Source organism: Branchiostoma floridae, chromosome 1 (genome assembly GCF_000003815.2).
Source record: "Branchiostoma floridae strain S238N-H82 chromosome 1, Bfl_VNyyK, whole genome shotgun sequence".
Classification (NCBI taxonomy): domain Eukaryota; kingdom Metazoa; phylum Chordata; class Leptocardii; order Amphioxiformes; family Branchiostomatidae; genus Branchiostoma; species Branchiostoma floridae.
Window position 1 is genome coordinate 8,983,128 of NC_049979.1, and position 12,396 is coordinate 8,995,523.

General features: G+C 40.4%; 1 protein-coding gene across 1 annotated transcript in view; it reads right to left on the bottom strand.

The window, feature by feature from the left end:
* Positions 1-11,007, bottom strand: part of LOC118421475 (peptidyl-prolyl cis-trans isomerase FKBP2-like) — a gene marked incomplete in the record, with an annotated part of 15,698 nt that extends 4,691 nt beyond the window's left edge. The window contains 1 exon segment of the mRNA XM_035828791.1: positions 10,841-11,007. Coding sequence (XP_035684684.1) covers positions 10,841-10,987 — 147 coding nt within the window.
* Positions 11,008-12,396: the final 1,389 nt, after the last annotated feature.

Genomic DNA, 12,396 nt, shown 5'->3' on the forward strand with positions numbered 1-12,396 from the left:
TTTTTCTTTTATCTACAATGCAAATATGATCAAAAAGAAGACTAGACTAAGTTTGTAGTTCTTGTATGTATGAAGATTGAGAATGTAACTCATGTCTGTGAGCTCTTTTCAAAGATGGTGTCAGAGAAAAAAGAAAAGTTAGCAGACACCGTCATTCATTATAAAAGCGTCCTTGTATTGATGGTTTCACATGTTTTCTACTCTTTGAGCAGAGGATTTTAATTTTGTGTTTTTTTTGCAGCCATGTCTACAATTCAATGTTTCCGTAGCAGTGGTGAAGATTTCTTTTATTTCCCTCCTCAGAGAGAGGAAAATCAAAGAAATCACAGGAATACATAGAATAATACACAAGGTTGCTAAAAAAACAATAAATAACCCCCCAACTGAAACATCTGCTTGGAGAGTACTTGTTTGACATCCATGAAAACTCCCATTCCTTCAGTCCAGACTTTGATGTGCTTGTTTGATGTCCTTGTACCACACAGAGTGACATCCCTAAGCCCTACAATTACAGACCCAAGCCAATTATTAAGTAATTCCCCAGGACAAAACTTTCCTCCAGCCAAGCCGCGACCCTTTTCAGGCCAGCCAGATGAAACCACCATTTAACTCGGCAAGAGCTTGTAGCGCCAGCCTCCCTGCAATTCCTCTCACAAGGTGCTCATCCTACTTACGTATGAACCAACAACATTCATCCAGTTAATGCTGACTGGAGGAATAGTTAGGATGTCTTTCAAACCTGCACATGTATAACTGCTCTTGTTTATTTTTATTGCTTTCTTCTTCAAACACAAAATCTCTTTTGTAGGTAAAGGACAAAGAAGCTGACAGATCTGAACCCTTTACAAGAAGGGGGAAAACAAGTGCAAGAGGGACGACAAGTCTGTAGATGTTGAAACTATTTCTCTCTCTCTCTCAGAAATGACGGTCTAAATGAATGATTCTCCTAAAATCTAGCAAAAGTAAGGCTGTTCACAACCTTTTTATTCGTCTCTATAAAAGATCATTACTTGGAAATGGATTGAGTGTCCTGCAGGGGTTGCCATGGCGACGTGCCTGCTGCTGGCCTCCGTCGCTGCCCTGCAGAGCAGCGGAACAACAGAGACTCAGCAGTACCGCTCCAAACTTACTCAAGCAAATCTCTTCCGTTTCAGTCCCTGGTCGTCACCTGCTGCCCCATACAGCAGCCGCTAATGGCGCCACGAGACACGGGGACACAGAATGGGGCAGAAAACACGAAGACAACGCAGAGTGGCTCTCCGCACCTTGGGGATCCTTCCACCCTAAACAAATATTTGACTACCATTGACTGCAATGAACAATACAGCCTAAGTAAATATACAGAAGACTCGTAGACACCAAGAACAGTTGAAGAGGAAGAGCTAGCCTGCTTCTTGGTAGGTACAGCCTTCTCTGAGAGGAGTAATCTAGATGCAGAAATGTCACCCTTGTCACGTCCCATCTCATCATCGCCATCCACACAGCACATTTCACACAAGGGCTACGGCCCCAACCCCAAGACTTCTGCGGTCACATTGAGACACATGAAAGGGGCTGGGGTTAACATGACAATGGGGAGAAAGTACTGGCCCAGCCGGGGGATGGAGGGAGGCCACAGAACAGCAGTAACCTGTACTTATCTCAGCAGGGCAGTCCCAGTGGTGACCTGTGGAAAACAGACAGAACATGCTAGACTAGTCGCCTTTCTCTGTGGTGATACTTATCTATGGAGTCGTTGGAGCATCTGCCACCATCCCCTCGGAGGCCAGTTGTCAGCTTCATCTTGTCTGCTTTTGCAACTCTTGTAAGGTTTTTGGTTGTTCCGAGTACAATAGGAAGCCACTGAAGACTTGTTTCAGTGGGATAGTCCCATAGGATCTTCTAATTTCTGCCATTTTTTTCAAAGGTAGAAAAAAAAGCAAACCTGAATCATATTGAAAAGCAAGATTTAAGAAATGAATCATCAATTCCCTGTCATATTTGTGTTCATCATCTGGCAAACTGCTTACAATTCACATCCTTGGATAAGTTGGGGATTTCTTCAAAATTCTATACACGAAGGACTAAATAGAAGCTGCTATAAAACAACTGTCTCATACTCATGTACAAAACCAGTTTAGAACTGAACAAAATAGACCCCTACTTAAGCTAGATAACTATTGATAAAACTGGATCAGTATGGAAATCACTCGTCTATGATTCATTACCTGTCAGAATTTACGGCATGTGACAGATGTCTAACATAGATAACTTGACAGATACGTCATCAACTGGCACCTGTGCACTTGTTGACAAAACAGCAGCGAGATGACCTTGATAACTGACAAACAGTACATCTTCAATCAACGTGAAACCAACCAGCTAGTTTGCTTACATGTAGTATGATGTACATGTACAACTTTGACCTGTTTGAACCGAAACCTCAGTCATGATGATCTAGTCTTAGCTATGTCCCCCTACACTCAACATAGGAAGAAAATGTCTTGTTTCATCAAAAAGGCTAATCTCTTGATAGGCAGTTAGGCCATGTTGATATACCAATTCTTCTCAGTACAGCTAAACTTAGTTTGATACCTTTTTTAAGTAAGAGCTATAGCTTTCTTTAAATAAGAAGGTACATAGATAGGGACAGGCCGGTTCTGGAGACAGACGATTCTTACCCTTCTAAACCCCTCACAAACAAACAGACTATGACGTTAAGTGCTCATTGCCTGACATCATTTGCAACACAAGTCTGACACAACTGTACATTCCAATGGCATGTGATGCAGTCAAACTGTTATCTGGGGCATCATATCCTGGAGACCTGCCAATCATATCCTGGAGACCTGCCAATCATATCCTGGAGACCTGCCAATCATATTCTGGACACCTGCCAATCATATTCTAGAGACCTGCCAATCATATCCAGGAGATCTGTCAATCATATCCAGGAGACCTGCCAATCATATCACTGATAAAGTCTGTGCTGCTTATCACGTTCTGTAGTCACATCAGAATGTATCACCTGCACCTGTGACATTTGCAAACTGTTTTGCTACCAACACTGGGGTGCACCTTTATTTATTTGTCCTGCTGTTTGACGGCTTTTTAAATTGGATGCCCATGATGCAAGACAAGCAGCATCATTTGTGCTGGCTGTGTATATGTTGCATATTGCTTTATGGGAATTTCTGATTACATAAAATGAGATGAATAGACGTTACTGATTTCTATTGCGAGAATTTCAAACAATGAACCATACACCCGTCACCCAACTATTGCGAGAACTTCAACAACTTTGGTATCTCAGTCTCCACTTTCTCAGATTAAGCAGTATTTATCTTCCCAACTGCAGAATTGCCTTTTGATATGTTAATAGTGCCAGAGCATTCCTCCACACTACTGTGGGAAGGCCTGGATGTGGGGTCCACGGGGAGATGGTATCACTGAGAACAGTCAGCAGTTATCTGTGTGGGACATCAGACCCTGCGCCTCTCTCATCCCTGATTGGGACCCAGGAGCAAATACAACAATTTTGCCAAGGCAAGTGTGTGTGACATGCCTGCTCATCTGTAAAACTGCACGCAGTAGGGAAACCATCTTCTCAGGGATCCCGCATATCAGAACAAAAAATGATGATAATTTAGAGAGTGTCTGTAGAGTTACTCTTAGGTCACAACTCATGCAATTTTTCTGATATTGATATTGCTGCCTCATACATATACATCACAGAAGGGCAGAATATTACAATTCTGTTTTTGTTTCCATTGTTTTCAAATATATCCTACAATTATCCTTGTTGGATGCTGACAACTGCTTTTGTTACCTTACAAAATGTAAAGATTAAGGTTTCCAACCGAGGGAATAAACCCCTTCCCATTGTTGGACAGCTCGTTAATTAAAGACCCATTGTCCAGGGCAGTAATGAAGCAGTGAGGTGAGGATACTTTCACTGACAGATTAGCCCATTGTAGTCTGAAAACACTTGTCCGTCTACGTTATCCTACTTTCCCGGCCCGTTACTGGTGCCCCCAGACGTCAGGCAGACAAAACCCCCAAATTTGAAATTGTCCTCATCAGAATCCTTGTCCCTGCTAAACCTCCAGGTAGAGTGGGAAAGGGTTGACCAGAGAGATCTCTGATCTCCTAGGTAGGATCAGTTGCCCTGACAATTACCTACCCTGTTTGGGCCGATTTCTACTACTTCTTCCCACTCAACTCAGAGGTTTGGTAGAGGCTATCAAAATCTTGCTTCTAGTCAAAATGAATTGCTTCAGGCAAGGAGCTTTTATCAAACTCCTTGCTTCAGGTCTCCCACAACAACTTTATAATCATAAAGGATTACTCTTCAAAAGAGAACCACAAATTTCAGGGCAAGTTGAGGATTTCGGGGAAATATTCCAAGAGATGCCCTTTCATATGACATCATATAATGAGGCATGATAATATTTCAAGCCCAATTATTCAGTATTCTGTATTTTTACGACATCATCACACAGACCAATAAACCTAATCTCACCCAAAGGTACCATCACCTGAGACACAGTGATAAACATTTTTCTCAACACTCACACAAACATAAATACAGAGAAAAAACATTGGGGAAGGCTAAATTGGTACGTTTTTCTAGAGTCACAAAAAAAGGGCATCTAGGAAACGTAATGATTTAGCTTCCCCAACGTTCTCCTGGAGGCTACGTGAAGACTTCCATGATAATGCACACCTCCTCGTTATGAAGGTAGACATGGCAATTACACCCTGAGGTGGTGGCACATTTACTGATGGATTAAGCCATTGTCGTCTACACCCCCAGTCTGTCTTCATCTCCCTACTGTCTCACCATCGCCTCCAGCAGACAACTTCCAAATTAGTCTCATTAAGAATCGTCTACTTTTCCAAGAAGCTGGCATGGCATGCTGTAGCATAATGCTAGGGTGCTTGGCTCAAAGACCAGAAGTCCCTTGATATGCTCTGACAATGTGCCCTTTGGAAAGGAACTTTGCACGAATATCCTCACTCCACTCTGGTGATAAAGCTATTTCTGCTTAAGATGATAACAAAGAAAGCCTACAGAACCTTTCTGAGGGGCAGGAACATGTGCCGGCTGCTTTCCTGTACTGCACATGACATGTGTTATTCCATTAGTTATTGAAGTCATTTTCAGCACCAAGGTCAGCACCCACTTTAAAACATTCAGGGCAAAAAAAGGATCCTTGGTCTTCATAGCTTGAAACAGTGCTATTCTCATTTCACTCGGTTCATCAGGAACAATATACATGAGTTGTCTGGAAGATCCTAATTATCATCATCATATCCTAAACAATGAAAAACTACAAGTATGTTTCAACATCAGGGCCAATCTACCAAAACTTTCACGCAGAAAGAAATGCCAATTAATACCAAATTACGCATTCATCACCCATGACAGGTATACACTATTCATGCAAAAACATTCATTTTCTTGCCTACCCCTTTTTAATTACAAAGCAATTATTAGTGTAATCTCAGTACGTCACATTCTCTACCACAAAATCTAAATGTTCCTTAAACAATGGTACAAAAAGAATCCCTCTGTACATAAAGTTTTAAGGCCTATTTTGGCACTAAATCCAGAGTAAACTTTTCCCCATAACATTTTTATTTCAGACTATAACTTACAAGCGGTGCAGAAAATGGCAACATGATTTTTAACGACCATGACTTTGACCTTGTGCGCTATCCTTTCCTGCCTAGCAGCGTGGAAAATAAAAACAATTTCACAAGGGGAGGGGGGCAGGTTGCAATGCGGATTACAAACCTGTGGGAAATGCCAACGAGTCTCTTGTGGGTTATCATAGAGAAAATGACATTTTATATCCTGCTGCGGGCTGACGTTTTCATGGTCCATCGTAATTCAATTTCCGAAGAAGATGTCTTCATAAATTTGTGCACAACAACATTTCCTGCTGCCTATTTGGCATATTTATTTCTCATGTTTATGTAGTATGTAGTTTGTAAGTTCTGTCATGGGCCTAACATATGTAATATTTGATGTGTCAGCCATCACATAACAATTAGGGCTTTACAGTACACACATCCAATTTGAACCTTCTTGAAGCAGCGGTTCTTACCTACCTAGAGACTGAGCCTTTTTCACAGAGTGACCAACCAGCCAAAAGGGCAACATTTCAAAGACTTTTGTAGATATGGAGTTTGATATTGGACCTGGGATAGTTACAACTTGAGGAAAACTTATTTTTTCCAAAAGGGCATTTTTTACAGAAGACATAAGCTTCAACAGAAGCCAGTGTATTTCAAAGAACAATCCTATTGCACATGCAAAATCAACATTGACCTGCATCTTCCCAAGTTGAAGACCACCACCAATATACCTAATGTCATCTCAATACATCCATAGGTTTTAATGTCATACTAACCATAAATTTCAGAAACACATACAGACACACCTATACCAATACAGGTCTCCATTTTTCAGAGAGGTAAATATGAAATTGAAAAGCTGAATTTGCTTGACTGCCCGACTGGATCACCGACCAGGAGCAGTAGGAAAAGTGAAGGACAGCTTGTGTGGTGGAGGAGCGATGACCCGCGCACACCCCAGCAGGTTGACCTTGTCCATCTGCCACCCAAGGTTAACACATGTTTGCTGGGACATTACTGCCAATCAGGGCTGACCTTGCTGTTTCCTGGTAACCGCATTGTCATGTTTATTGGTCAGTGGCTTGTGAATGGTTCAGGTGCAAACAAGATGGGGAGCAAACCAGAGAGCAAAGTGAGGGCATTGAATGTGACCTTGTGCGAAGCTAGATTGGATAAAACATGTGCAAAGACATCCAGTGATGTACAACTATAGGTCTGGATCATACCTGTAGCCTGTATAGTTTGGAGAGGGGGGATTACATCTTACATGTGCGGTATGAGTGCCTCAGGAGTGACTTTCTATGGGAAATTTTCAAAATTGAACCCACTGAAATGAAATTGAATGTAACAACAAAAGCAGAACATGGTCTCCCAAACAATGAATGGAACAGGCAAACAATTAAAGATGGAGACAGCCCTGAACTCATCTGCACAACACGATCAGGAATCATCTCGCAAATCCCTTTATCTCAGGCTGACATCTACAACAAATGACAGGAACATTCATAAGTAAAACAGTCCACAATTGTCCTAAACAATCGGCCTGAGTGCTACATTTAGTGGCTTAACAGTCTGTTTGGACTTCTGAATGGACACACCCACCCAGGGGCGGCTGACATTTGGGCTAAACAATTACACGTGATTCACTATCTCAACACAAGTGTTTTATTATCATAATGGGGAATACCCGGTCATGGAAATGATCATGATTCACATGGGAGATGACAGATATGATTCTATGGGGAAAACGGTCAGAAGTTGATTAGTCCTCCGGTACTCGTTGGGTAGCACAGCACCGATTTTTATACATTAAAATATTGGCAATATAGATTTTGTAATGTATTCTCTTAGGATAGGATAGACACAAAAAGATTGATTGAAGTGTTGGACTGTTTGACTGAGATATAGGCTGTTGATTTTTATTCATTTCTATTAATTTTCTACTGTAACTATGTTGTATATTCATGTTTTCCCCAGTAGGGAAAAACACTGTTTTTGTTGGTGTGTTGGTGTGTTCTATTTATTTTTTATTTTTCTGTCAGTAGCATATCAGATCTTAGACTGGATATTAGTTGAAAATTGCAAATATCAGCATTTTTTTACCCTTACACAATACTATAGGGTGAGCCTAATGGTATAGTTAAGGGTTAATGACTCGCCCCGAGGTGTATATGGTGTCATAACGCCTGGTCCTTTGCTATAACCACCGAATAAAACCACCGAGTGAGCGAAGCGAACGAGGTGGTTTTATGAGGTGGTTATAGCAAAGGACCAGGCGTTATGACACCATATATACCGAGGAACAGGCGGGTCATTAACGCTATTATCATATAGCCTACTTAAACTGACCCATTTAAGCGACAAATTCCTTTATAATACATACATCCTTTATTCAGTACATTCAATAAATACAGTTTGAAGGCTTTAAATAACAAAGTCGATTCATACAACAAAGTTGTCCCTACAAAAAGCCAACTGGTACCAAGTGGTACCTAAATAGCCCAGATTTTGTTCCTTTGTTCTCATTAGAAGGTTATCAACACTCAAAGTCTTTGTTTCAAACATCTTTCTTAGATCGCTTGCCAGAATGGGTGGATAACTCTTGCAAGTGTCCTTGCCATCTCTCTTCAGTTGCTTATGTTAAGCACTCCGATGTACAGATTATTAGCTGCTTGGAACTCCGTATCTTTCAAAATGTTGTACTTGCAGTGGTAGGGTGGTCCTGTGAGGTGGCGGTGAATAGCTGCTCTCAAACATGCATAAGATGCCTTAGCATATGGGGTACCGTCATCTTTCCGCACCTCGCCATAGAACTGTCTCAGTAGACCTGCCAACTCCTCAGGTGGTAGCTGCTCAAATGCTGTGTCATGGTCTCGTTCCTGTAGCCATGCTGAAATGATAATTTACAGAAGTCTTAATATTTATTTCCACTTCATTCAGTATTTTTAGGCTGTTGTCATTGATGTTATTATTTTTTTTCTAGCTTGTCGATGGAAAATAGCTGCTCAAATAGCCATTTAAGGCACGGGAGGACCTAAGGTCTAAGGTTTCTTGCCTACGATAAATATATGTGAACATATCACGTTATATCAACAGTAAACTCAGCTATAATTTTGCTGAAAAATTAAAAAGTCATCTGGTCTACCCAAACTGACCCATTTAAGCGACAAATTCCTTTATAATACATACATCCTTTATTCAGTACATTCAATAAATACAGTTTGAAGGCTTTAAATAACAAAGTCGATTCATACAACAAAGTTGTCCCTACAAAGCTTCACTCCCCAAACTGTTGGCCTTTCCGTGCACTTCTCAACCCTGCCGTGCTCGAGTTTGTCCAGCTCGTTACTGTCCAGCGCCGAAAACCTTTGCCGGCTTTCCTGAGGCTGTGGCATTTCCTGTGCTTGCTGTGGCTGACAAGTCTGGAGAATTAATTCATAACAAACTGAGATAAGTCTTCTCCAAAGAACGGTAGGTTCTGGTCATCCATTTCGTGACGTTCAAAACGGCGGACCGCTGTGTCATTATCGTCTGCGGACCGTTTAACTTGAAAGCGCGGGGGGTGCAAATGATTTTATTTTCATTTTTCAGTTTAAATTGGACATATCATGAAATAGATCTTATTGGTTGAAATATTATAGGTAATTTAATGTTGTTTTAAGACAGCAAATGTTTTCTTTGAACAAAGAAACACGCACTACCGATGTTAATAGAGGGAGCCATCCCCCCTGCCATGCCTGTACTTATTCCCCTATCTTGGCAGATGGACGATTCCTGGATATCTCATTCTGATTGGCCAGCGTCATTATCACATATGTGATAATCAAAAATTTAATGCATGGCTGTTACGGCGTCATAACCAGCATGAAATGGGGCCTTCTGATTGGCCCACGTCCCCTGGCTATATGATAATATATGTTATGATCTGGTCCTAAAACCAAGTAGATGTAGATTTTTTTTACTTGCACACAATACTAGGTAAAGTGCCATGTGTGAGTAGTTTAACATAAGGCTACACACTGCGAAAACATATTGCGTTTTGGCACAAATTTTGCCCTTCTAGTTATCATAAAAGCATTCTTTGATTGCCCTTTCGCTCATTTTGCCCTTCTAGTTATCATAAAAGCATTCTTTGATTGCCCTTTCGCTCTTTTTTCTTTCATAAGCAATTATCACAAGGCATTTGCATTTTAACAACTGGCACACACCTTCTGCATAGACACATCAACAGTCATTTATACCTGCCCTTGACAGCAAGGCAAAACTAACTAGTACTGTAAATGCATTTAAGTTTGCAGGGATTTAAATTCCGCGTTAGCGGGAAAACGGCCTTTTGGCGGTGGTTTTAATTTCGCGGTAACACCATGCACTGTAGTCTCTTATTTCCATGGAAAAATGTTCGCGGTGGTTTTAAATTCGCGGTGAAGCAGCCGCCGCAAATAACGCGAACATTAAACCACCGCAAAAGTTTTTGCATTTACAGTATTGCCCGAGAGGTCCCCATAGGTCAGCTGTGCTTCCAAGCCATGCTTGGATTGGAGCAATATAGCATTAATTCAAGTAACCTAATGTCACAGATGGCTAGGTGTAATGAAATAGACAAATACCAAACGTTCCAGGGAAAGTGTCTGCTTAAATGTTGGGGTAGTGTAATTGCCCTTGCCCTACTTAATGCTTGCCTGCCTTTTTTAGCATCATGGTGAACAGGTGGTCTTGTGTGCATACAGCTGGTCACATTACCCATCTTGCTTCATTCATATTGTAAAACAGTATATTCAATGTATTTTCACCACCAGTGGAAGAAAGCAAACAAAATATTAAACCTTGTTGACCAGATTTCAAGTCTATCATTGTCGTTGTTCTGTACACTTGAAACTTATGTACACTTTAGATAAGCTCTTATACACATACAGCCAAGAAAGTTTTCAGGTGTGTGTATGCATGTGTGTGTATATGTGTTTGTGTGCAGATGTAACATTATGTTATGTGTGTGTATGTGTGTGTGCATATGTGTGCATGTGTGTGAACAGCATAACTTAAGATGAAACATACAATGGTTTATTTCTTCTCACACAACACGGTACAGATAGCAGAGTCATTATTAAGACCCTGAATTGCACTACCGCATTACATTTGTTAAAACCTGAAGACAATCATTAAAAACAGGAATGGATGGATCCCTGTAAACCAGTATTTCTACACCCATTTGGATACCAACCGTGTAGTGCATGTGTAGAGTATCCCCCTTCTTGGACTTGATGGGGCAGGTCTCAGCTCGTTTCTTGATGCCTATCTGTACTTTCTGCTCCCCTGCTAGACAGACGGACATCAGGGCTGCCAGCGGCACCAGAACATGGGGCTTCATCTTGGAGGATCTGCAAACATTGAAACGTAAATAAATCAAGGGAAAGAAATTGTTTTTTTCAAGAAGCATGTCCTGTTATCTTCCTTTACCAAGGCATATATATATATATATATATGTATGAACTTTATTGTATGACAATTGTACAAGGTACAATGCATGGCAATAACTACTACACAAAATATCATTGTATACAGTAAAACATCCTATGTACTATAACAATACAGACTAGATCTATCATACATTTCGACTTAATGTTTCAATCGTGTAGGGCTTAGGCCTAATCATGATTGATATTTGGATATGTGTGGCACAGGTCTATCCAAATGTAATATCTCTATAGACAGTACTGGTATCTACAACAAATTTTCGGGACCAATAAAAGCAGCAGTTTCTTTCATTGCAAAAAGCAAGAATCGGGTAACACTGGCTGAGTATCCTGGAAGGCCAAACCATTAAATGAAAAACAAATAACTTAGATAAATAAATAAATATATGTATTATAAACATTAAAATACCATTTTTTTCCCTGGAAGGCCAAACCATTAAATGAAAAACAAGTAGATAAATAAATAAACACAGCAACAATTGTATCATAAGCATTGAAACACCACCATTTTTCCTGACAAAGCTATACGGTCTGTATATACACATTTTAACATTCATTTCTGTTCCTTCTTTTTCCCCTTTTTCAGTAGTGTGATCCTTTGCCAAGTGACATCAACCCATGTTTATTATAGCCTGGACAGAAACATGGCACTCCATCTATTTCCTGTGGATGGGCCCTGGAGAGAACCTTCTAATTTTAATAAAACACAAAAGCCCTACAGCCAATAACATTATCTGTACGCAACAAATCAGAACCACTCAGATCATGATAGATCTAACCCTAAACATTAAACAGCAGTTCTGTATGGTCGTTTATGAATCAATCATCTCTGCCTGAATGCAGAATGACCAGACAGAAGATGGAGGAGTGCATGTAGGGGATGATGTGACAGGGTCAGATGTAACAGATTTCTCCCAGGTGTACCTGACCATTCATCACACCTGTCACAGAAGCTGATTAGGAAGGCATGCAGGATCAGTCAGAGTCTTGTGTGTTGGTATTACCTGGAGCCATTCATACAGGTTTGTTCAACTGCTGTAGCAGTTTCTTTCATTGCAAAAAGAAACAATTGTGTAGCCCTAGTTGTGTATCCTGGAAGGCCAAACCATCAAATGAAATACAAGTGTATAAATAAATAAATACAGCAACAATTGTATCATAAACATAAAAACACCACCATTTTCCTGACAAATCTATAAGGTATTTATATACATATTTTAACATTCATCTCTGTTCATTCTTTTTCCCCCTTTTTATTTTATCCCATTTATACAAAGGATAAACTACAGGTAAATGTCTTTAA